The 24,873-nt window shown below is 40.4% G+C and overlaps 1 protein-coding gene across 2 annotated transcripts in view; it reads left to right on the forward strand.

The window, feature by feature from the left end:
* MIA3 (MIA SH3 domain ER export factor 3) overlaps nt 1-24,873 on the forward strand; it is a 64,534-nt gene that overhangs the window by 3,845 nt on the left and 35,816 nt on the right. For both annotated transcript variants that reach the window (XM_019920375.3, XM_033850923.2), the window contains exons 3-6: nt 3,098-3,184; nt 5,446-8,248; nt 9,825-9,986; nt 12,241-12,386. In XM_019920375.3, the coding sequence (XP_019775934.2) occupies nt 3,098-3,184; nt 5,446-8,248; nt 9,825-9,986; nt 12,241-12,386 (3,198 nt within the window). The remainder of the gene's footprint in view (nt 1-3,097; nt 3,185-5,445; nt 8,249-9,824; nt 9,987-12,240; nt 12,387-24,873) is intronic.

Here is a 24,873-nt window from a genome sequence, read left to right on the forward strand (position 1 = left end):
ATGTTATCACTTATAAGTAGACTGTAAAAAGTAAAACGAATGAATGTAACAAAACAGAAGCAGACTCACAGATGCCGGAAACAAACTAGTAGTTACCAATGGTGAAACCTGAAAAATCTTAACTTCATTGTTTCAAAAAGGAAGTATCTGTGGGCTTAATCCTGTAAAGTATGGGCAAGATAGTGTTTCAGGTATTCACGTATGGAGGAAAAAAATAATTTTTTTCTAAATTATTCACATACCTAATCATGTGTGCTGTTCCTATTAAAAAAGCAAAGTATCATTTTCACTGTGTGCTTTCTTGTTTGTTTGCTTGTTTTGCTTGCAACTGCTGGGGCATCCTTTTCCTGCTTTTTTGGACAATTGCTCCCCCAGGTTCACTGAAGCAGCTCTATTCCCAGCCAGCTCTGTGGGTGCCAGGACAGCAGACATGGAAATCAATGACTTTGTCATGCTTTGATGCTTTTAATGAGGAGATTCACTACGAGTGACCTGATTGGGAGGCTTATGAGCTCTTGTCCTTTCCTTTTTATGTGATGTGTGGACTGGTTATTTACTGAAAGTAATAAGAGTCCTCAATGCCCTTAGGATTGTACAAACTCGGAGAAACACCCAGTCCCAAATGTGAAAAGTTTTACTCTCAATAAAACACCAAACAAACAACAGGAAAGAGGGCTTGAGAATCCCCCATCGGGAAGATTCGATTTATTTTGCTGGCAGTCCAGATTCCTAGGGAGGAGTCTTGTAAGACCAGCTGGTCAGGTACAGCTCTTGTATTTAGGCGGGATCCCAGTTGAATCATCATATTCAAAGAAGAATCTGTTCTGTTTCTTTCAAGTCTACTGCGTGAGATTTCTACTCTTGGAACATCTTTTCCAAGTCCCTAGGCTGCATTTTTCATGTAGTGGTGAAGCTGGAGCGTTTGGATAAGTGAACTTGACTTTGCATTTTCCCTCTTCCACACCTTTGCTCACGACCATATTCACGTCTGGAAAGCCTGCCAATCTTTCTGGTTCCCAACTCTGACCCTGCCTTCCTAGGGAAGCACTGCCCTCAGCTCCCAGCCAGAAGGGATCTTTGCTGTCTAATAATTGTTTAGGTGGCACTTTGTTTGCACTGCTCATGTGGCGTTCCTTTTACTGCCTTGTGTTGTAGTTAATGTGTGTACAGTCTTACCTCCTGTGGAGTCAAAAGCTCTGGCAGGGCCCGTATCTTACCCATTTTCCTTGTGAATATTTCCTTTCAGGGCAGGGGCACTTATTTACATTTGTCCTAATAGTAGCTTATGCAGATTTTGTTCTCTTGAAACAATTCCCTTCCCTTGCCTTCCCCTCCCTTCCCCTGCCTTCCCTTCCCTTCCCTTCACTTCCCCCCCTCCCCTCCCCTCCCCTCCCCTCCCCTTTTCTTTCTTTTCCCAAATCAACTCAGCAGTTCCTTGGCAGAGATGATATATGGAAGCAAAATTAGATATAAAGCTTACTTTCAGTCATGAGGGCCCATGATTCTGCATCTTTTTGTCAGATCATAAGAAACGGGACCCACTCAATGTAAAAATACGGCGTTATTTTATGACCTATGCTCTCAGTTGACAAAGATTATACAAAGATAAATGTATTTCCTCTCTTCACATAGCTCTGATTTCCTTCCCTTTTCCATATTCTCTCAATAAAATAAACTTTTCCTGAGAAGGAAGTAAATGTATTTTACCTCAGTCTCCTGTCTCATTTCATGAACCTTATAGTTAAGGAAATTAAAAACTATCTCTCCTGAGCTTTCAGAATGGTTCTTGTTTTTATTTCTTAGTTTTCATCCTGCAGCTTCTTTTTGTTTCTTAGAGTTTCAGACTTTAACTGCCAATGTAGCAATTTAAAATTGCCTTGTCTTATCTAATCTTCAAGGCAGTATTCTACTAAAACTGGCTTTCACATAGTTGCCAGATATAACAAGAGCCCTGGTAATGAGGATATTTTAGGAGTTAGTGATAAGATAGCCTTTTTTTTTCTTTTTGTGCATTTGATCTGCATGTCAATCTCCTTTAATAATTGGAAAGAGATCTGCTTCTCCCTTTCAGACTGTAGCTAGTAAAAGACAGCGTATGTTTCTCAAGAGGACAAACTTAATATATCTTAGCGGTTAGTGCTATAGATAAATGGGATAATCTTCTATAGAGGTTTACTTTGCAAGAAACTAAGCTTGCTGTGTAGTTAGTATGAATTTTATTTTCTCCCCAAATACTTGAAAATCCATTTGTTGAAAAACCTAGTATAGCCCATGATATCAATAAATATTTGCCTTTTGTTGTAGTGGTCATGCATTTCAGAAATGTTTTTTTTTTTACTTATTAATTTTCATGGCTTTTTTTTTTGTCGGTGTGGTTCTTTTTGGCTGCATTGGGTCTTCATTGAGGTGTGCGGGCTTCTCATTGCCGTGGCTTCTCTTGTTGCGGAGCATGGGCGGCTTTCAGTAGTTGCCACGCATGGGCTCAGTAGTTGCCGCGCACGGGCTCAGTAGTTGCCGCGCATGGGCTCTAGGGCACGCAGGCTTAGTTGTTCCGCGGCATGTGGGATCTTCCTGGGCCAGGAATCGAACCCATGTCCCCTGCATTGGCAGGCAGATTCTTAACCACTGTGCCACCAGGGAAGTCCCCTTATGGCTTTTGTTTATTGGTTTAAGAAAGACTTCTAAGTACTGGTTTATGAGTGCTACTGTGAAATGTGCAGATAAATTCTTGTTAGAGGTTATTTGGAATTGTTTCTAACGAGCCTTGATTTACATAGTTTTAATCACATAATATACAATAATTTTCTCTTATGCAGATCTTCTAGCTACTTCAGAAATCTCACTTTATGTGCCCTGTGTTTAAAATTAAGCTGAATGTTGAAAGAAAACTTCAGTGGTTTTAGAAAAGTTGCCTTTACAACATTCTGTACTTAATTTTTATTGGAATGATAATCTCTGTAATCATAATAGCAACATGCATCTCTTGTGGTTATATCTACCTATCTTTATATTTCCTCTCACTACTAAGAAGTCTCTCATTTATATTTCTTCTACAGAATTTTGATTGATATTCATTTCTTTTGCCCATTTAATATAGGTTGGGCGTACTTTTGGATATTTTCCAAAGGATTTAATCCGCGTAGTCCATGAATATACTCAAGAAGAGCTACAAGTTCCAACAGATGTAAGTTGTGGACTTTTTGTTGTTATTGTTCTCAATTATAAATTGGTTTATAACTTCATCAGTTACATTCAATTAATTATTTTTGCAAGTCTTTGAATGTGTTTTGATCAAAAAAAAAGTTAACATCTGTGTATCAGATTTTAATTTATTAGACACCTTTAAAGAAAGAAAGGAAGGAAGGAAGGAAGGAAGAAAAGTTTGAAAAGAATTTACGGGAGACTTTATATCATAATCTGATAGTTATATGTTGAAGCAGGTGTTCTTATACAAGGCTATGTATACTTACTCAGGATTTTTCTTTGCTATTTTATGTGAGGAAAAAAGGACGAAGAATTCAATATCTTTGTATTTATTTATTAAATTTAGGAGGTAAATACTTTTTTTACAAGTAAGATGAGGTGTCTCACTTTGAAAACTACTCATTGAATAGCTTTTAGACATTTTAAGTATATAGAGATCAGGTTAAATTAATCAAACCCCAAATTATACTAGGTTTTCTTACTGACTGTAATGATTTAAGGGATTAGAGTTATGTGATAGATTTTGGAAAAGGGAACCTGAGCATTTCAGATGAGGTCCAGCCTCAAATCTGCAAGGTCCTGACTGCACAGTCTGTAAAGCATTCATCCAGGGTGCACCAACTTAAAATAGCTTTGTGATGACAAGGATTTTGTGCTCTGGGATCCTCATTCCAGCTGATTATTTTCTGGAGTTTTAAAATGTATAAGAATTGATGCCCACCTTCAAACAGAAACCTTTGAATGACTCTTTGGTGTTGCTGCAAGAGCATGTGAGCTGCTGGCTTGGGGCACTTCTCAGCTGAGCTCGGCAGAATGGATGAAGTCATAGAGCCACTGCTGTTCTTGAAATTTCCTTATCTTTTCGAGGGACGTGAAATCAGCCCTATTGCCTGTTAGGCTTCACTCCTAATGAAGATGCTGCTGGGAGGGAAATACGCATGAGACAGCAGCTCACTGGTCACAGAGACCTCACTTGTTGGGGATTCTGCCTTCTCATTGTACCCCTCACTACATGCTTCCTTCAACATTACGAAATGGCTTAGAAATGCATGCGATGGGAAGAGGAATCATTCATCCTTACCACACTTGTCAGGTCTCTCCAGAGTATTGTGAGAGTTTAGTTAGGAGAAGGAGATTATCTTTGTTGGCTTTTTAACTTTTCCTTCTGTTTGCGACCCATTTTATGTCAATTTGTTTACTAGCAAGAGGAAAGGAAGAATATAGACTTACAGGTAGTCTAAAAGCAGATCTTATCGACAGCTAATCAGAACCCTGATTTAGAGTAGAATATATCCCTCACTGAATCTTGTTTTCAAGGTGTATTTGTGGTGATAGTTAAGTGGGGAGCCCCTTGACACCATTCTCTGTTCCTTAACATTTTTACTTCCCCTGCACCTGTATTTCAGTAAGATGCTTCTTAAGCTGAGTTATCTTTCCCAATCCAAGGAAAAAATGACCCAGAAATCTGTTGTAGACGTAGAGCCTGTCAGCTAGGTGATTCTCCCAGTTTCCAGCTGGGTAAGCAGAGAAGCACAGCCTAGAGGGGAGGATGATGGAGACGCTGGGTGGTCTTCCAGCTTCTCCTGGGCAAAGTAGTGTGAGGTGAATTCCCAGAACATCAGGCATAGGTATTGGAAGTCGGGGGACCCAATAAATGATACCCTACGTTTCCCTACTTGTGCTTAGAACAAATCGAGAAACCCAGGAGTCAGGTAGATGGGGACCAGAATGTCACCATTACTTACGGGTAAAGCTTTTTGGAGAACATGGCTCAAGTGTGCGGAAATGAATGGGCTTTTGAACATTGCAGTCTAGAATAAGACAGACTTACCCAGCCACAGGCAGAGCTGGCCAAGTGGGGGTCTCCCCAAGGGGGGCTGTTCCTGTAAAACTGACAGCATGGAAGAGAGAGGGCGTGTGTTCCTTCCATCCAGTCTCAAGCAGAAGGCAGGGATGGTGCAGAACAAACCCACCAGCCACATGAATCATTCCTCCCCTGGGGAAAAGAGAATGAGGGGAAGCCAGGAGGAGCATTGCTCAGGTAGGAGTCCTTCCTCATGGAAGCAGGAAGCCAGGGAAAAGTGGGTTCCATCCTCCTATCTCCTGACTCCCCAGGGTTGGCACAAAAGCCCCTCTAGAGCCAAACGTGAATTTGAGATCATCGCTGCCATTAGCCTGGGTAAGTCTTTGCTCTTGTGACACTCGGTTAGTGACACACTAATGTTTTCCTTTCCCTTTCAGGAGACAGATTTTGTTTGTTTTGATGGGGGAAGAGATGATTTTGATAATTATAACATAGAAGAACTTCTAGGATTTTTGGAATTTTACGATTCTGCCACTGGAGATTCTGCGGAAGTTAAACAAGAAACTTCTCAGCATGTGGAAGAACCTCCTGAAGCGTCTAAGGGAAGTGACCCTGAACCTGAGCCAGTAGAACCCACCTCAGAGGAAAGTGAAAGTATATTATCAGAAAACAGTAAGGAACTCAGGGAAAGACATGAGGCTCAGAAGAGCCACCCCCATGTAAATAGTCAGATGGGTCATGCTCAGGGAGAGCGATCTTCATTTGAACCTTTTGAAGAAATGCTGCAAGATAAGTTAAAAGTGCCAGAAAGTGAAAACAACAAAACCAGCAATAGTTCTCAGGTCTCGAATGAACAGGAGAAGATTGATGCTTACAAACTTTTGAAAACAGAAATGACTCTGGACTTGAAAACCAAATTTGGCTCAACTGCCGACGCACTTGTGTCAGATGACGAGACAGCCAGACTTGTTACTTCGTTAGAGGATGATTTTGTTGAGGAATTGGATGCTGAGTATTACACAGTGGGGAAGGAAGAAGAGGAGAGTAAAGAAAACTTGGATGAGCTGCCATTACTAACCTTTATAGGTGGAGAAGATACGAAAGCTCCAGCCAACTCTGGAGTTGAGAAACATTCAACAGAGAAAGAGCAGAATTCAAATGAAGAGCAGAAAGTTGAGGAAACTCAGACCCCTGGCGTCAAAAACGGTGATAAAAATATACTAACAACCTGGGAAGATACCATCTTCTCTGATGTCGCAGAAGGTAAAGAAAACACGGTTACAGATGTACAGAGTACTGAATCAAAGGAAGGAGAGGAAGGGGATGATGCGTTAGTCCTGGACAGCAAACTGGGGAAACCACAGCCAGCAGTAGATCATACTGACCCTGAAAAGGCAGCAGACGGCCTTTTGAATGTAGAAGTCCCTAAAGCAAATAATGACCAAGACCCAGAAGTGGACACAGAACTTCACATTAAAGGAAAAGGGAGGAAGATTGAGGAGCCCAAGAGGGACCTGGTGCAGGGTGAGGTAGGATTAGAGGATGAGATGCGAGAAGGCATGGCTGTGCGTGGTTCTCCTCAAAGCGGCCACCTCAGCTCTTCGCCAGCTGCTGAAAAGGGTACGGAAACATTAAAACCAGCCTTTGCTAACCAGGAGAATGACCTAAAAGGAGCAGCCGTTCATATCGCAAAAGAAATGCTCCATGAAGAGAAGCCTGGGGGGCGGAGTTTGGAAGGTGCCTCGGAGAGGGAATCGGTACCTAAAGCGGCAGGGAATCAAAGGGACGAGGGAAAGATTACACAGGAGTCCGTGGGTGTGGCCCCAGTCTTGGGCGGTCACCAGCATAATGCTTCCAAAGAGAGCGTGCAGGAAGTAGATGGTTTGGTAAACAGACCGAAACCACGCATGCTTTCGGGGGAGCATCCAGGTGAGGAACTTATAAAGGAATGGCTTCTCAAACCTCAGAATCAGACTAGGTCCTCCCCCCCAGGTGAAACTGGTTTGCCAAGAAAACCGGAAGAAGAGGGTCCCATTCTGGGAAGAAATCTTTCCTGGCAGCAAGGAGATGTGGCTGCCGCAGTTCATAAGCAAGCGAGGGAGAAGAGAAGCCTCTCTGGGGAAGAGGTCACAGAGGTCACAGCGGACACCTCAGATGAAGGGCACAAGCCACTGCCGGCCACACAGGAGGTGGGAAGAACGGGCCAAACTGATAGCACAGAAGGACCAGGTTTCCACACTGAAAATCCAGAAGCAGAAGATGACGATTACAGCCCCGAAGAGCTACTGGAGGATGAAAATGCCGTGAGTGCGAAACGGTCTAAAGAAAAAAGCCCTGAGATTCAGGACAAGAGGTTAGATGTTGACCTTCAAGTCCCTGAAAAAGCTGTTTTAGGTGCCATTAAGACCGATCCTGAAACTGAAGAAAACAAAGAAGAAACTAGTAATATATTGGAAAATGAAAGAAAAAATGAGACTGCAGGTAAAGGGGTAGACAGTCTAGGCAGGGACCCAGGTAGTGTGGATCAGAAAGCACAGAGACCTCCTGAAGGGAGTGACTTTCCTGGCAAGAAAGAAAATCAGACTCCAGAGTTCAGTGAAGCATCTCAGAATAAAGATCCTGGTTCTCTTAAAAAAGACAGCCTTGGGGAACACCTGCAGACCTCAGGGCTCGCAGAGAAGCCTGGGATAGAACTCTCGAAAGAGGATGAGAAGGATGTACAGAACCTCGTGGATGCAGGAAGCCAGGGGTCCGCTTCTGAGGACCGTGATGACGACCCATTCCCCTGGGCTCCACACACACCCATACAGCCTGAGCACAGCATCCACATGGAGGACTTGCCCATAATCAGCAGTTTCTTTAAAGATCAGCAGTCTCTGCAGCGGTTCCAGAAGTACTTTGACGTCCATAAGCTGGAAGCCATGTTCCAGGAAATGTCATCCAAGCTGAAGTCGGCACAGCGGGAGAGCCTGCCCTATAATGTGGAGAAAGTCCTAGATAAGGTCTTCCGTGCTTGGGAGTCACACATTCTGAGCGAGGCAGAGAAGATGCTCGATGCTCGTGTGACGGAAAATAGAGACCTGGGGATGAAGGACAGTAGCATGTTTGAAGAGGCTGCGGTGCTAGATGATGTTCAAGACCTGATATATTTTGTCAGGTACAGACACTCCACGGTGGAGGAGACTGCACCCCTGGCAGCGGCACAGCCTGCAGAGGAAGGCTGGGGTGGACCAGCGCAAGGTGAGGTGCCCACCTATGGCCTTGTAGGGTTGGGCTTGAGAAACGGGTGGCGGGACCAGGGGACTGCTGAAGCACCTCGTGCCGTGCTTGTGAAGCTCCGTCCACAGGTCCCAGCGTGCCCAGAGGTGAGGGGCAGCACGGGGACGCCCACACGGCCCTTCCCGCCTTCTTTCTTGGAGGCTGGAGCGTGGATAAGGATTTCTTGCCCTGCTTTTCCCTTAGACAGTGAGACTGGTAGCATTCTCAAAAAGAAACATCATAAAAAGAGAAAGGGACAAGAAAATGACGCACAAAGTAGACCTGTTAACAGCATACAAGTTTCACGAAAGGGCTTTTTTGAACACGTAGAATAACTGCTGTCTGTCCAGGGATGGACTGGCATAACTTCTAACTCGATGCCTTGCCCGAGTTTCTTCATTCCCTCCAGCTTTCATCTTTGATGGATGCCACGTTCTTTCCTGCCTCTTTAGGGCAGTCACTTAGGTAGTTAAATTCTACCAGGCCCTCGGGCTCTCGCGTGCAGCTTGATCAAGGATCAACCAGGATGCAGAGCCTTCTAACACAGCGCTTGGCGGAGAAGCTGTTGAGGAAGTAGTGATTGGACTGACCCTGAGCCAGCATCCTAGATAAGCTGATTCCTAGCTCCATACTCTTTTCTCTGTCCCCATGCTCTTCAAATGGAGGCATTTGAACTGAGGGTATACGGCAGACTAACAGGGGGACATAAAGCCACAGAAAAAATGTATCTTCCCAGAATGCCAGTTTGGAGACGGGAACATTTTTGCTTTTAATCAAAGCAGCTATATTTTGGATTAGAATGCAAAACTCAAGTGAACTTTCAGGGTAAACTATGAGGTTTCAAAGAAATTCACCTTGGCTGTGGGTCGCATTGGGCTGTGTGCTCTGAGCCTCTTAGGGACAGAAATGAGTTCACTCCTTCTGACTCTTGGAGGTACTTTGAAAATATTTGAAAGGCACTTCAGCGAGCTGCCTTTGTACGTAATGCCCTTCTCTGGGCTAGCTCTGTGAAACAAGCATGCTTGTGTATGAAGGGGGCCTGTTATTTCTGGGTAGAATAGACGTCTCCTATTTCTGCTCTTCCTGGAATTCCCTTTTGCACATTTATCTATGTGGGCATATGTTGGTTTGCTAAGAGAAGTGAGGCTTATTGAAGTCCCTACCATAAATATATTTATTTATGAAATGCTTTGGGATGAGGGGTTTTCTTGTTTTGTTTTGTTTGTGTGTTTTGCCACGTGGCTTGTGTAATCTTAGTTCCCGGACCAGGGATTGAACCTGGGCCATGGCAGTGAAGGCACAGTAGTCCTAACCACTGGACCACCAGGGAATTCCCGGGATGAGGGTTTCTTTGTCAATTTCATCGTGTAGCTTAGGCATTTGTGAAGTGAAAGGAAAGCAACTGAAACTCTTTTTTTTCCTTGCCCAGTTGTGCCCCACGGGATGCTAGCACACTGAGGGCAAGGGGTGAGGGGCCCTGGAGATGTGTGGTGAGGGGCTGCTGGAGGGGGGGCTGTCTTCGAGCTTTGCCAGCCCAGTGCGTTCTTCTCCCCTATAGACATACAACCACCGCTGGAGGAGAATATTCCATGGGAAAACACAGAAGTTCTTATAATGCAGATTCCTGAAGAGCCCAGCCAGATGGATCAACCTGTGACCAGTGACATGGGTACATTAGAAGTGTCCCAGGAGCCAAATACTGAGACAGCTGGAGACCCAGGTAAAGCTTGCTAATTTTTCTCTACAAAGTAGAAGCCTATTCTAAAGAAGCCTTCTGAGGAGATTTGTTGCTAAAGGTAGGAAATAGAGGGGAGAATAACACAGGTGTGAATGCATAAAAAATAGGAAATACCAGAACTAACAGAAAAAGTAGGAGTCAAGACAGGTGGAGGTCAATCATACGAAGCAGGTCAGAGACCATAACTAACCTACCAACCAGTGCTTGGCTAGCATTAGCTTATGCAAGTAACTTAAATCTAAAATACTATTCTTAAAAAGCCTTATGCTCAAAAACAGTAGTTTTCTGCCAGACCAACAGCTGCAGAAACTCTGGGGGTGGAGACCGGCAATCTGTTTAACAAGCAGTCCAGGGAATTCTGATCTGTTACAAGTTAAAGTTTGAGAACCACTGCTCTGAAACTCACAATTCTGTCTTCCCTCCATCTGCCCCTCCCCTCCAATAGAGTACATTGTAGCTTAGTTCTTTTGTTAATTTGCCACCTGGACATAGAAGTTTTTTTTTAAAACAGTGAGGGGATATTTATGTCTAGATATACTATAAGATGAGAGGAAGCAGTACAGAATGTTTGCAGTACATAACGGCCCAGTGTAGAGGGACCCCTGTGAATAGTACTTAAATCACTGAGCACAGTAAACATCCAGTGGGAGAGCAACTCATTTCATTTGGATTGAGAAAGTTGTTTTAAAAATAGAGTTTGAAAGAATGCAACCCAAGTATTAGTATCAACAGCTTTCTGATTTTTGTGTAGTCACTCATTTTACCAATAAATCAGAACAGCTGATTGTGTTATTTTGTCTATCCAATATGGCAATATGAATCATTACCATTTTACGTTTTTAGAGGTCATGGTCTCTAACCATAGGTAAAGCATTACCCTGTGATACCACAGGCCTGGCAGCACTGGGCTGCCCCCCTGATTTACCCCCTTTAAAATATAGGAGAGGTCACAGCAGGAAGAGGAATTCAGCTAATTTGAGAAGAAACGGCATATTAGAGGTCTCCTGTGTTCCAGAGGATATTGCATTCATGTATAATACTCTACTTCTAAACTCTTGTAACTCAAAAAGGTTCTGCTTGTTGAGAATGAGTCAGATATCAATAAGACTTATTATTCTCTTGCTTAAAAACATTCAGGGTTAGGAAAGATTTTGCTTGCAGAATTAAAAAGAGGTTTTGCCTTGTCCTTTAAGTTCCAGCACAAAATGGCATCAACTACCTTTAGAGGCTGATCTTCCCAAATGGTCCTTCATGCATCTCAGGTGTTGAGGTGCTGACCTGATTGGGAAAACCTCACCAGTGGTCAGAATCATAGGTCAATAGCAACGGAATCTCAGGGCTAGAAGAGATCTGAGTGGCAACTAGTCTAACTTCTCACTAATTGCTTCTTGGACTCCTAGCTGTTTATAAGAAGCACCCCAGACCCAAATAACTCATCCTGAAATCTCCTCCCTACCACCCTGTCATGTGGAGATCCTTTCAGGAAGAGCTGGAATTCGAGCTTTTTCACAGAGCTACAAGCTAGGCCCCCACCTTGTAAGCAGTTCCCTTTCATCTCTCTTGGTGTTTACCATATTCCCTTTTGTGTAGCTGTCATTCATCCATTCAGTAAGCAGTCACGGAGTGCCTGCCAGGTGCCAGATGCTGGTGCTGACTATGGGTGCAAGTCTGCAAACTAACACTCTTTTTTGTTGTTTTTAATTTTCAGTTTTGTTTATTTACATATTCTCTCACATAAAAGGAAACAGAAATCCATCAGTTTTTAACCAACTCAGAATTACAGTTTTTCAGATTTAAAAAAGATCATCCATTGGTATAGATTTACTAACACTCTTTTCTTACTCATTGTTTGCCTGAAGTTTCTAATACAGTGCTTCACCAGCACTAAATAAATGTTTGTTAAATGTGACAGTGTGTATATGGGAAAAGCATAAAATTCTGGTTTTCTCAGTCCCCATGAGTCTATATTGTTCAGATAGCAGTTGCATTGCCAGGGAAGTGATGGAGGGACTGCTGGTGGGTAGAGTGGGTTGGAGATGATGTTCACTTTATAATTGAGAATGTGATGGCTCTAATGGGGGTTCTGAAATGTTTTTATATAATTGTCTTCAGGAGAAGCACATATCCAGGCAGAGTGACTGATATTTAGTGGGCACTCAATAAATATTTTACATGAAGAGAAACAAATCTTATTCTGAAGCATAAATAAAGTATTAGCTTTCTCCCTCAATTTTAGGGATAATTACAACAGAAGTCCCTCCTATCGATGCTGTTGATGCAAAAAAGCAACTAGAAACAAATGCTGAAGAACCATCAAGTGTCACACTTGTGGAAAATGCAATTCTTTTCATATATTCATTCGTGTTTTATTTAACTAAGACGGTAAGTCTGACATACAATTTCTTCAAATAGAATGTTGATCATTACAGTTTTCAAGTTGATTTTAAGCATGAGATGAAGAACTTAAAATGTCTGTATGAAAATTACTCCTGAGCCTTTGAAGGTAGCCTCTGAAACAAGCCGCAGGTGTGTGATGTTGATTGGTGGGTTCTTAGCTCAGTTCAGCACTTGAGAAGGATGTGCTGCCTGCCAGCACTAGACATATGCACACCTGTAAAACGCGGTTCTTCCCTCGAGGACCTTTCAGTCTAGCAGGGAGATAAGGACACTGACTTGAAACACTGTATGATATGGGAAGGGAGAGAAGTATTTACCTGATGGTGGAATAATATGTTGAATAAATTAATTCACTGAGGTGGGAGGACGGTCAGAGAAGGTCAGAAGTTAGCTGAGACATGTTTTGAGCAGGGTTGAAGGACCCGTGTGAGTTGGATGTGTAGTTTGTTGTTGAATAGGACTGGGGGAGATGCAGTCACACGGAAGAAGGCATGTTTGAAGAGTTGGGACATGAAGAAATGGTTACTTGGGGAAGCCAGGGAAGCGTTAGTCGGCGTTATCCAAATATAGAGTTAGAGGGTCATGGTCTTTTGGAGGGAGATGGTCACACATAAAGGAAGTTGTGTGTCATGATAAGTGATGTTAGGGATGGAGATCCTTTGAAGGCTTTAAGGAGGAAAGAAGTATGGTCATATTTGTTCCTAGAGTCACTTATGGCAGAATATTTGTTCAGATTTATCTGTCTGAGTCCTGATCCAAATGAGACATTTAATCTGTCCAGAAGCTTAAGCTTTTTAGGACTTAGCGCCCCCTTGTGGTATTTGTTGAAATTCGACGTTCCTCTTGGTAAGTATGGGAATGAGCAAGCTTTCCGAATTTGGAGACAAAGTTGCCCTTGGAGCTATAGAGAAAGTATTGTCTCCAACAAAAATATTTTTCCTTTAGGTTCTGTTATTTCAAGGCTTTTGTAGGAAAAGGGTTACTTTTTGTTATTTCAAACACAGGGGCTTTGAGTGAGGATGGTCCGGTTTCAAATCCCATGTTTATCATTTAGAAGCCTGGGCAAATTACTAAGTTTGAACCTCAGCTTCCTCATCTATAAAATGCAGATAATGCCTACTCCAGCTGTTGTAAGAATTAAATGAATTGATAATGTCAAGTGTCTCGTGTAGTGCCTGGCATTTTATAGGATCTCATCCCCTGCCTACTTCTCATTTAGATGGTCGGAGTGCAGTGTAAAGACATTGAATACCTGGGGAATTCAGGAGAAAGGCCACCAGGATGGGAAAGATGGAGGAAAACCAAACCATTTTTCAGTTTTCTCCATGGTTGTGGTAGTGGCAGCCACCCCGGTGATGGTGTGCATGACTTGTGCAGTTAGAATAATGAAATTTTCAGTGATTAAGGCAGTCTTAGAATTCAAATTTGGCTATCAGCATGAATCATCATCACCTCTAAAATTTAACAGCCTCCAAATGTGGGAGGAATTCTTCATTCATTTTATTTGTGGATAGGCACAGAGCCCTGTTCTAGTCCTGGGCTGGGGGACACAGATGTGGTAGAGGATACAGTCTCTGCTTGAGGGATGGTGGGAGAAGACGCAGACATGAATAGCAAGAGAAAAGGGCGCATGTTACAAACTAACAATGATTTGAAAGGTATTGTCAGGAAAGTATTTTGATGGCCCAGTATGTACAGAGTGTTGTGCTAGGAATAAAAGAGTCTAAGAGGTATGAAGCATCTTTCTGATTTCTGAAAGGCTTAAAAAGGGGTGTATCAAATCTATATGAAAGTTGGAAAAATGGAAAACATGAAATCGCTTTCATGAATTATCAAATAAGTAGTATAGATAATTGTTTGATAGAGCTGGGGAATAATGGGTTGCTGACTTGTTTGGAAAAACTGCACCAGAAGTCAGATGCATAGATCAACAGTTAATGGAATCTCAGGGCTTGGAGAGATCTGAGAGAACAATTAGTCCAACTTCTCACTAACTGCAGTAATTTCCTCTACTACAGCCCTGACCAGTAGTTACGAGGTCTGGGCATCAAAAATTCCTAGTGTGATCAACCTACCTTATAAGTCTACACATTGCTCTGTTGGCTAGTTCATTCTTATATTGACTCCAAATTTTCCTCCATATGATTTTTTTTCTCTTAGAATCTAATTCCTTTTCTATATAGTAATCTTTTAAATATTTGAAGTTATTGCTTTAATTTTGGGGGTTTTTTTTAGTGTTTTAGCATGGAAAAATTTCAAAATAGTTAATAGTAAAGAGAGAGAAGAGTAAAATGAAATCATGGGCCCATCACTCAGCTTAATGGTAATTCCTTAATATCACCCATTATTTGACACATTTCAAAATCCCCCCCCCCTTTTAAAATTATTCTTACTTAATTTGGGATCTTGTTGAAGTCCAAAAGTTATAAGGGGTTGATATATGCCTTAAATCAACTTTAATCAGATATATATTCCATATAACAAAGTGTACCCATTTTAGGAATATGGCTCAGTGAGTTTTAACAAATGTATACACCCGTGTAAAAACAACCATAAGCAAATACGGAACATTTCCTTCGTTTGAAAAAGTTCCCTTGCGTACCTTCCCAATATATCCCCCAAACTCCAGGCAACCACTGACAGAACTTTTTCTCATATAGATTAGCTTTTCCTGTTGTAGAATTACAATTATAAATGGATTTATAGTTAGGATTGAAATTTGCTCAGTCACGTGGTAAGTTTATTTTATCTTAGAAACTGCCATAACTGTTCTCAAGGATGACTGTACCATTTTATACTTCCACTAACAATTTCTAAAACTTCCAGTTGGTCACATATTTGCTAACACCTAGTATTATCAGTCTTAAATTGTAGACATTCTAGTGGGTGTGTCTTTGAGGTTTTAATTGTATTTCCTGATGCTTTATGATGTTGAGCGCTTTTTCATGTGGCCATACTTTTTTGTGGGTTTATGTGTGAAATAGCTCTTCAAATCTTTTGCCCCTCTTTATTTATTTATTTACGTTTTTTTCAATTTAATTTTTATTGGAGTACAGTTGATTTACAATGTTGTGTGTTTCAGGTGTACAGCAAAGTGAATCAGTTATACATATACATATATACACTCTTTTTTAGATTCTTTTCCCATATAGGCCATTACAGAGTATTGTGTAGTGTTCCCTGTGCTATACGGCAGGTCCTTATTGGTTATCTATTCTGTACATAGTAGCATGTATATGTCAATCCCAATCTTCCAATTTATCCCTCTCCCCTTCTTACCCCCTGGTAACCATAAGTTTGTTTTCTACATCTTTAACTATTTTTAGATAAGTTCATTTTTTAGATAAGTTCATTTGTACCCTTTTTTTAGATTCCACATATAAGTGATATCATGTATCTCTGAATGACTTACTTCACTCAGTATGACAATCTCTAGGTCCATTCATATTGCTGCAAATGGCATTATTTTGTTGCCCTCCTTTAAACTGGGGTTTTTTCTTACTAAATATTAAGGTCTAAGAGTTCTTTATATTCATATAGTTTAGATACAACGCCTTTGTCAGTACATATTGCAAATAATTTCTTCCAGACTCTGGCTTGGCCTTTCAATCTCTTAACATTGCCTTTTAAAGAGCAGATTTTTAACTTTTTAACTGTTTTATTAATGTTTACTTTTATGTAAAGTGCTTTTTATTTCCTGCCTAAGGAATCTTAGGCATTTCCAATGACATGAATATTTTCTCATGTTTTCTTCTAGAAGTTTTATAGTTATACCTTTCATGATTAAGTCTTTGTTCCATTTTGAGTTAATTTTTGTGAATGATGTGAGGTAAAGGTCAGGTTTCATTCCCTCCCCCCCCTCTCAAATGGATATCCATTTGCTCCCATACCATTTCTTTCCCCTTCAGATTACTTGGCACCTTGAGGTGAAATCAGTTGACCATATATGCATGTCTCTTGCTGGACTTTATCCTGTTCCACTGATCTCTATTTCTGTCCTGAGACAATACCACACGCTTTTAATTACTACAGCTTTATAATAGGTCTTGCAGTCAGGTAGTTCTTTTGCAAAATTGTTTTGGCTACCGCATTTCCATGTACATTTTAGAATCAACTTATCAGTTTCTACAAAAAAGCTTGCAGAGAGTTTGATTGTTATTATATTGAATCTATAGATGAGTTTGGGAAGAACTGATATCAACAAATATTAAGGCTTCTAATTAAGTTCATCTCTACATTCATTTAGATCTTCATTTTCTCTAAACAATGATTTGTAGTTTTCACTGTACAAGTTTCATGTGTATTTTGTTTATGTATGCCATGTATTTCATGGTTTTTGATGTTGTGAATGGTATCTTTTTTACATTTTGTTTACAATTACTTTTTTTGCTGATGTGTAGAAATACAGTTGACTTTTGTATGTTGACCTTGTACCGTACTACATTTACTTATTATTTACTTATCTTAGTACTTATTTACTAAATTATCTATTATTTCTAGAGGGAGTTGTAGATTTCATAGGATTCTCTGTGTAGATGATCATGTCATCTGTGAATAAACACACCTTTTTAAAAAGTCAGATTAATTAAAGCATAATTTACATCTCGTAAAATTCACCCTTTCTGTGTACAGTTCTATGAGTTTTCAGATTATTTTTTCAAAAAATTTTTGTGTCCCCTTTCTCTTGCCTCTCCTTCTAGGACTCTAACTATACATATGTTAGCTCACTTTATGTAGTTCCACAGGTCACTGAGGCTCTGTTCTTTATTGTTGTTGTTTTTTAGCCCTTTTATGCCTTTGCTTCAGTTTCAGTACTTCCTGTTGCTGTCTTCAAGTTCATTGATCTTTTCTTTTGTGGAATCTAATCTGTTGTTAAGCCCATCAGGTGAATTTTTTATTCCTGATATTTTATTTTTTAGCTCTAAAAGTTCCACTCAGTCCTATTTTATATCTTCCATTTCTCTCCTTAGTATGGTCATTCAAAAAAAATTCTTAAATATATTTTATGATTCTTTTAAAGCCCTTTAAAGCTAATATTCTGTCATCTCTTGCAATTTCTTGGTCTGTTTTTACTTATCTCTTAGTTATGGCATACATTTTCCTGCTTTTTTCCATGTCTAAAGTTTTTTTTTTTTTGGTTGGTTGGTTTCTGTTTGTTTTTTGGATGCTAGGCGCCGTGAATGTGAATGTTGTTGGGTGCCTGGGTTTTGCTGGCTTCCTTTCAAAAGGATTGAAGTTTGTTTTGCTAAGCTGTTAAGTTACTTGATGATCAGCTTGATCCTTTCTAGTCTTATTTTTAAGATGTGTTAAGAGGTGTAGTATATGTATAGTCTTTACTCCAGGGCTAGTTTCTCCCTACTATGATGACGTTATTCTTCTGTAATGTACTAAATGCCTTGAGCATTCATTAACGTTAATTCATGCTGACTAGCTGAGATACAAATGTCTCCCAGCCCTGTGTTAACTGGGAGTTCTTCAGCTTCCAGCCTCCTTATAGTTGTTCTTTTTGCCTATCATTGTTCTTTGCTGATCCTCAAGGAATCCTGCTTACACAGGTGCTGCTTTGAGTTCAGCCCAAGACTGAAGGAGTCATCCGTGCAGATTTCTGGAACTCTTTCTTTGTGGTTCTCATCTTTCTGGTAACTTTCCCTGCATAGTTCAGGCACCTCAGTCTCCCTGAGCTCTGATCTCTGCCTCCTAGTGAGACTGGTGTACTCTGCTTTGGTTCTCCCTGCCTGTACTGAGGTCTAGAAAGTGCCTCTAGGTAGAAAGCTGGGTGATCACAGGGCTCACCTCATTTGTTTCCCTTCTCTCAGGAGTCACAATTGTGTGCTGCCTATTGTTCTGTTTCTGAAAAACTATTTTTTTTCACATATTTTGTCCAGTTTTCTAGTTATTTTCAGTGGGAGGGCAAGTATCCGATTAGTTACTCTGTCTGTAGATGTCTCCTTTTTGTTTGTTGCAATGTATTCATTGAAGAAACAGGTTTGGCTGCTAGGGGGTATCATAGTGTGGATTTTGCTAACTGCATTCCCCTAGTACAGTGGAACATTTTCCCTTGTTCTTTATATTTCTTGGGAATTGGTTGGTCAGATTGGTAGTCAGATTCAGTTTCAATTTTTTGTTTTTCAGTTTCAATTTTGTTTGGCAAGAATACTTGATAGAAGATGTATACTTCTATCAGGAGGCAGCTAATGTCTAAATGTCCCTCTTCTTTTGATGTTACTAGTCATTGGTGACATTGACTAAATCTGTATCATAGGCTGCAGAATGGTAATTGACTGTATTATTCCTACTTCATGTAAAGGCTGGGATACTTCTACAAAGAGAAATTTACAATCAGCTATGCTTTACACTGAGATTTGGTGTGTATAGTTAAGGCAGTATAAATATTTGATTCTTTCTGTTTAAATAGTTTTCAAAATAATGAGTTGTCTTCCCAGCATTATCCAGAGATTCCCAGAGGCTTTTGTGTGTGCGTCTCTTCTAATTCTTTTTTAAGAATCATGATGATGTCGTGAATTTGAAAATATTTAGTGCGTTACAATCCACTGTAGTTATTATTCTTATCAGTGCTCAGTTTCTCCCATTGTTGGTCAGTGGGAGCCTCTTCAGCTTGGCTCCTGGGCCCTTTTGACACCACCTCGTGGTCACTGATACCTTCCTTGCTTTCCAGTGTAACTAGATGTTCCAAGCTCATTTTGTACATTTTCTGCCCAGATCTCGAAGGAGCTATTTCTCTAAAGAGCCCTGGTTCCTTTTAGTGGGAAATGGTATTTAGAGGCAACATTCTGGGTACTAAGGTTGCTTATTGCTTTTGAGTTGGCCATCAGGTCTAGGCCTTTTTTAGAGGACAAAGCTAGGAAATATGTGGGGATTTTCTTATGTGAATATTCATCATGATGCCACGTGGATGCTCCCAATCAGAATTAAGGATGCTAGTGGAATTTAAGCTAACCACATCTATCTGACATTGTATTTTCTTCCTCCAGTGTTGGAAATCTCAGTTTTTACTAACATCAACATAATTATTTACCTTATTTTACAATGTTCACATAACAGTATTAAAAATACCAATAGCAACACTGCCACCAGCGATACGTTATTGAAAATATTGCAAGGATGTTTTGCAATTCTTTTTGTCTTTAACCTATATCCCACTAGGGTATGCCTGAAATAATTCCTTAATGTTGTTCTGCCACCAACTTGATACACAGTTAGGTTAATTGTTTCATATTTGCTTTCAATTTTTAGGGATTTTTTTCAAGATTTTTTATTTTATTATGATCTAACATTTACAAGAGCCCAAGTCAATTTGTAAAACAAGGTCTATTCAGAGAAGTCTAACTTTTGTCCTAGTGTTATCCAACCTGTTGATACCCTCCTCTATATGTATTTTAAAAATTAATTTCATTATCTACCCTACCATTAAAAAATAAGCAAATGATTTCTGCATCTAGCCAAGATAGATTTTTAGGTACCAGCTTTACCCTCCTAACTGAAACAGCTAAAAAAAAAAATCAGACAAAATACATGAAACAACAGTTTTCAAGTCATCAGGTAACAAAGGACAGTAATTCCTGAAAGATAGGGAACAGATGCCATGAGGGCTACGATTGTTACATTTTATTGCCTTGAGAAAGTTCCCAGCCTGTGGCACAGAAAGGAGGAACCCTGAGTTAAGGGGATGGAGCTGAAAGTTCAGGGAAAGCAAAGCAGCTACAATTCACAGCGCGGAGTACCAAAAGGAGAGCACTACACAGAGAAAGAACCCTAGGGATCTTTGAGAGGTCCCCTTCAAGTATTCATCAGAGTATTGATCAGCACATGAGTGTGACAAGACTATTCAAGGTCAGAGAAACACATCAGTGCTGACACAGGGCCAGGAACAGTACCTCCTAATTCTAGGGGAATTGGGTAGAGTTTCAGAAGGGTCTTGCCTCAGACTAAATGTTGCTCATGCCTTACATAACAAATCTTAAAAGCAAGACCCAAAAGAATCGAATTGTTTCCCAGTAATTTACCTGCATCCCAGGACAAAGCTTAAGAATATCTGCTGTATTAGTTAGGGTTCTCTAGAGAAACAGAACCAAGAGGATATACATATAGGAAGAGATTACAGGGAATTGACTTACACAGAGATGGAGGCTGAGAAGTCCCACAGTATGCAGTCTGCAAGCTGGAGACCTCACAGAGCTGGTGTGGTAATCAGTCCAAAGTCCAGCGGCCTGGGGAGCCGATGATGAGATTCTAGTCTAGGTCTGAGGGCCTGAGAAGCAGGAGCACCAAGAACAGAAGACTGATGTTCCAGCTCAAGAAATCAGGGAAGACGGGACAGATTCCTTCTTCTGCACTTTTTTCTATTCAGGCTCTCAGTGGATTGGATGATGCCCACACTGGAGAGGGCAACGTACTTTACTGATTCCGTCAATTCAAATGCTAATCTCATCTGGAAACACACACAGACATATCCCAAAATGACATTTAATCTGGGTACCCCGGGCTTCCCTGGTGGCGCAGTGGTTGAGAGTCCGCCTGCCAATGCAGGGGACACGGGTTCGTGCCCCGGTCTGGGAAGATCCCACATGCCGCGGAGCAGCTGGGCCCGTGAGCCATGGCCGCTGAGCCTGTGCATCCGGAGCCTGTGCTCCGCAGCGGGAGAGGCCACAACAGTGAGAGGCCCACGTACCGCAAAAAAAAAAAAAAAAAAAAAAAATCTGGGTACCCCATGATTAGCCAAACTGACATTAAAAAAATCACCATTACATTTATTCATAATGTATGGCATCCACTCAAAGATTACCAGGCATGTGAAGAGGTGAGAAAAGATGACTCATGATGAGGAGAAAAATCAGCCAATCAAAACCAACCAAGAGGGCTTCCCTGGTGGCGCAGCGGTTGAGAGTCCGCCTGCCGATGCAGGGGACACGGGTTCGTGCCTCGGTCCGGGAAGATCCCACATGCCGCGGAGCGGCTGGGCCCGTGAGCCATGGCCGCTGAGCCTGTGCATCTGGAGCCTGTGCTTCGCAACGGGAGAGGCCACAGCAGTGAGAGGCCCGCGTACCCCAAAAAAAAAAAAAAAAAAAAAACAACAACCAAGAACTGCCAGAGATGTTAGAATTAGGCAACAATACTAAACAGTTATTATTACCATTTAAGTAGAGATGTGAAAGTTTTTTTTTTTTTTAAAGACCCAAATCAGACTTCTAAAGATGAACTGCCTGAGGTGATAAATATACTGGGTGGGATTAATACTAGACTAAACATTGTAGGTGAAAAGATTAGTGAACTTGAAGATACAGTAATAGAAGCTATCCAAAATGAAACATACAGGAGAAAAAAGACTCAAGAAAAATGAACAGGTCATCAGTGAGCTGTGGGGACAATTTCAAGCACTGTAATAAATGTATAACTGGAATCCCTGCAGGAAAGGATAGAAGAGGTGTCCAGAAAATTATTTGAAGAAATAATGGGTGAAAATTTTCCAAAATTTATGAAAACTATAGACCCACAGATCTAAGAAAGTCAATGAAACCCAAGTACAAGAAGCATGAAGAAAACTACACCAAGACATATCATAATCAAGTTGATCAAAATAAGTGATAAAGAGCAATCTTAAAAGCAGCTAGAGAAAAGAGATTTTAGGAAGTAAGATAAGGTTGACGTCAGGTTTCTTGTTGGAAACAAGGAATGGGAGAATATAGTAGAATAATATCTTTCAATATACTTCAAGGACTTTCCCGGTGGCGCAGTGGTTAAGAATCCGCCTGCCAATTCAGGGGACACGGGTTCAAGCCCTGGTCCGGGAAGATCCCACATGCTGCGGAGCAACTAAGCCCATGTGCCACAACTACTGAGCCTGCGCTCTAGGGCCCGTGAGCCACAACTACTGAGCCCATGTGCCTAGAGCCTGTGCTCCACAACAAATATAAGCTACCGCAATGAGAAGCCCATGCACGGCAACAAAGAATAACCCCTGCTCGCCACAACTGCAGAAAGCCCACGCACAGCAACAAAGACCCAACACAGCCAAAAAATTAATTAATTAAAAAATATATGTATATACTTCAAGAGCAATATTGTTAATCTCCAATAGCATACCCAGCAAAATAATTTTCAAAAACAAAGATTAAATGAAGATTTTTTTTCCAACATACAAGAGCTGAAAGAATTCACCAGCACGTCTGCACCATAAGAAATGTTAAAGGAAGACCTTTAGGCATAAGGAAAATGACAACAGATGGAAATAATGGAGCTACACAAAGGAGTGAAGAATGCAGAAATGGTAGCCATATGGGTAAATATATAAAATGATTATCTCATTATTTAAATATCTTTAAAAGTTAATTTACTGTTTAAAGAAAAATATTATTAATGTACTATGGGGTTTAGAAAATATGTAAAAATAAAACGTATGACAACAATAGTTTAAAGGTCAGGAGAGGGAAAAGTGGTAATAACTCTTGTATAAAATTCTTATTGCATATATGAAGTAGTATAGTATCACTTGAAGGTAGACTGATAAGTTAAAGATGTATAGTATAAACTCTGAAGTAACCACTAGAATAACAAAACAAGGAGTTATAGCTAATAAACCAACAAAGGAGATAGAATAGAATCATTAAAAGGCTTGATTCAAAAGAAGGCAAGAATTGGGGAAAAAGGGAACAAAGAACAGATGGGACAAATAGAAAAAAAAAAGACGCTAGGCTTAAACTTAATCATATCAAGCCACAGACTAGGAAGGAATCATTGCAAAGCATATATCTCATAAAGGACTTATATCCCAAATATATAAAGAACTCTCAAAACTCATTAATAAGAAAACTGATAACCCAGTAAAATGACAGCACCAAAGAAGATATGTGATGTGGACAGCAAATAAGCACAGTAAAAAAAAAAAAAGCTCAACATCATTAATTATGAGAGAAATGCAGATTTAAACCACGCTGAGTTATCACTGCACACAATAGAATGACTAAAATTAAAAAGACCAAGTGTTGGAGAAGATGTGGAGGAACTGGAAATATACACTGCTGGTGGGGATATTAAAATGGTACAACCACCTTGGAAAACACTTTGTCAGTTTCTTAAAAAGGTGGACATACGCCTGTCAGATGATCCAGCCATCCCTCTGCTAAGCATTTACCCCAGAGAAAAATAAGTTATACATCCATAGAAGGCCTTGTATGTCAATCTTCATTGCAGCTCAATTTGTAAAAGTCAAAAACTGGAAAAAACCCAAATGTCTATCAGCAGGTGAGTAAGTAAATAAATTGTGGCTTATCCCTACAATGAAACACTACTCAGCAGTAAAAACTAATGACCTACTGATATATGCAGCAACATGGATGAATCTCAATTTATACTGAGTGAGAGAAGCCAGAGAAAATAGAATACATAGTGAATTATTCCATATATATATAACTTCAGGAAATGCAGATTAATCCATTAGGACAGAAATTCTGTGACAAGTGGTGGGAGGTAGGGTTACCAAGGAGATGAGACTTTTGGAGGTGAAGGATATGTTCATTATCTTGAATGTGATGATGGGTTCACAGATGCACTCATCTTATCTAGATGTGCACTTTAAATATGTGCAGTTTTATTTATTGCATGCCACTTTTACCTCAAAGCTGGAAAAAAAATAATTTCTCCTTTTATTTTTTAGATAAAAATATACTTTTCTCCACTCCCTTTAAAAAGATATGTATATTCTAGACATCATACCCTAGCAGTATATAGAATTATTTAATTTCTTTTTTCCAGTTTCGCAGTACAGTTGACTCTTGAACAATACAAGTTTGAATCGTTTGGATCCCTAATTGTACGCGGATTGTTTTCACTAAATGCATACTACAGTATTACACAATCTGCAGTTGGTTGAATCCTCAGATGCAGAAGGAGGATACCAAGGAAACTCGCGTAAGGAGGGCCCACTGACTATAAATTGTACGGGGATTTTTGACTACTCATTGGGTTTGTACCCCTAACCTCTGTGTCGTTCAGTGGTCAACTGTATACTTTAGTGTATTCAACAACTCTTCTGTCGATGGACAGTTTGGTTATTTCCAGTCTTTTGTTATTATAAATAATGCTAGAATAACATGGTTTTGTGCATATATCTTTCCAACATTTGTTATGTTTCTAGTATCTTTGAGATAGAACTTTAGAAGTTGGATTGTTGCATCAGTAGGTAATTACACAGGTAATTTTGGGAGACGTTGCCAGATTACTGTTTATAGGGGTTGTTATCATTTTGTATAATGATCAGTGCATAAGAGTACCCATTTCCTCTGCATTCTCTAAGAATATGTTGTCAAATGTTTGGATCTTGCGAATATAAGTGAGAAATGGTATCTCAGTGTGGGTTTAATTTGTATTTCTTTCATTATGAGACAGAGCATGGTTCCCTGTTTGTGAGCTATTCCTACTTCTTTTCCTGAGGACTATCTATTCATTTTTTCAGCTC

This window comes from Tursiops truncatus, chromosome 1 (genome assembly GCF_011762595.2).
Source record: "Tursiops truncatus isolate mTurTru1 chromosome 1, mTurTru1.mat.Y, whole genome shotgun sequence".
Taxonomy (NCBI): Eukaryota; Metazoa; Chordata; class Mammalia; order Artiodactyla; family Delphinidae; genus Tursiops; species Tursiops truncatus.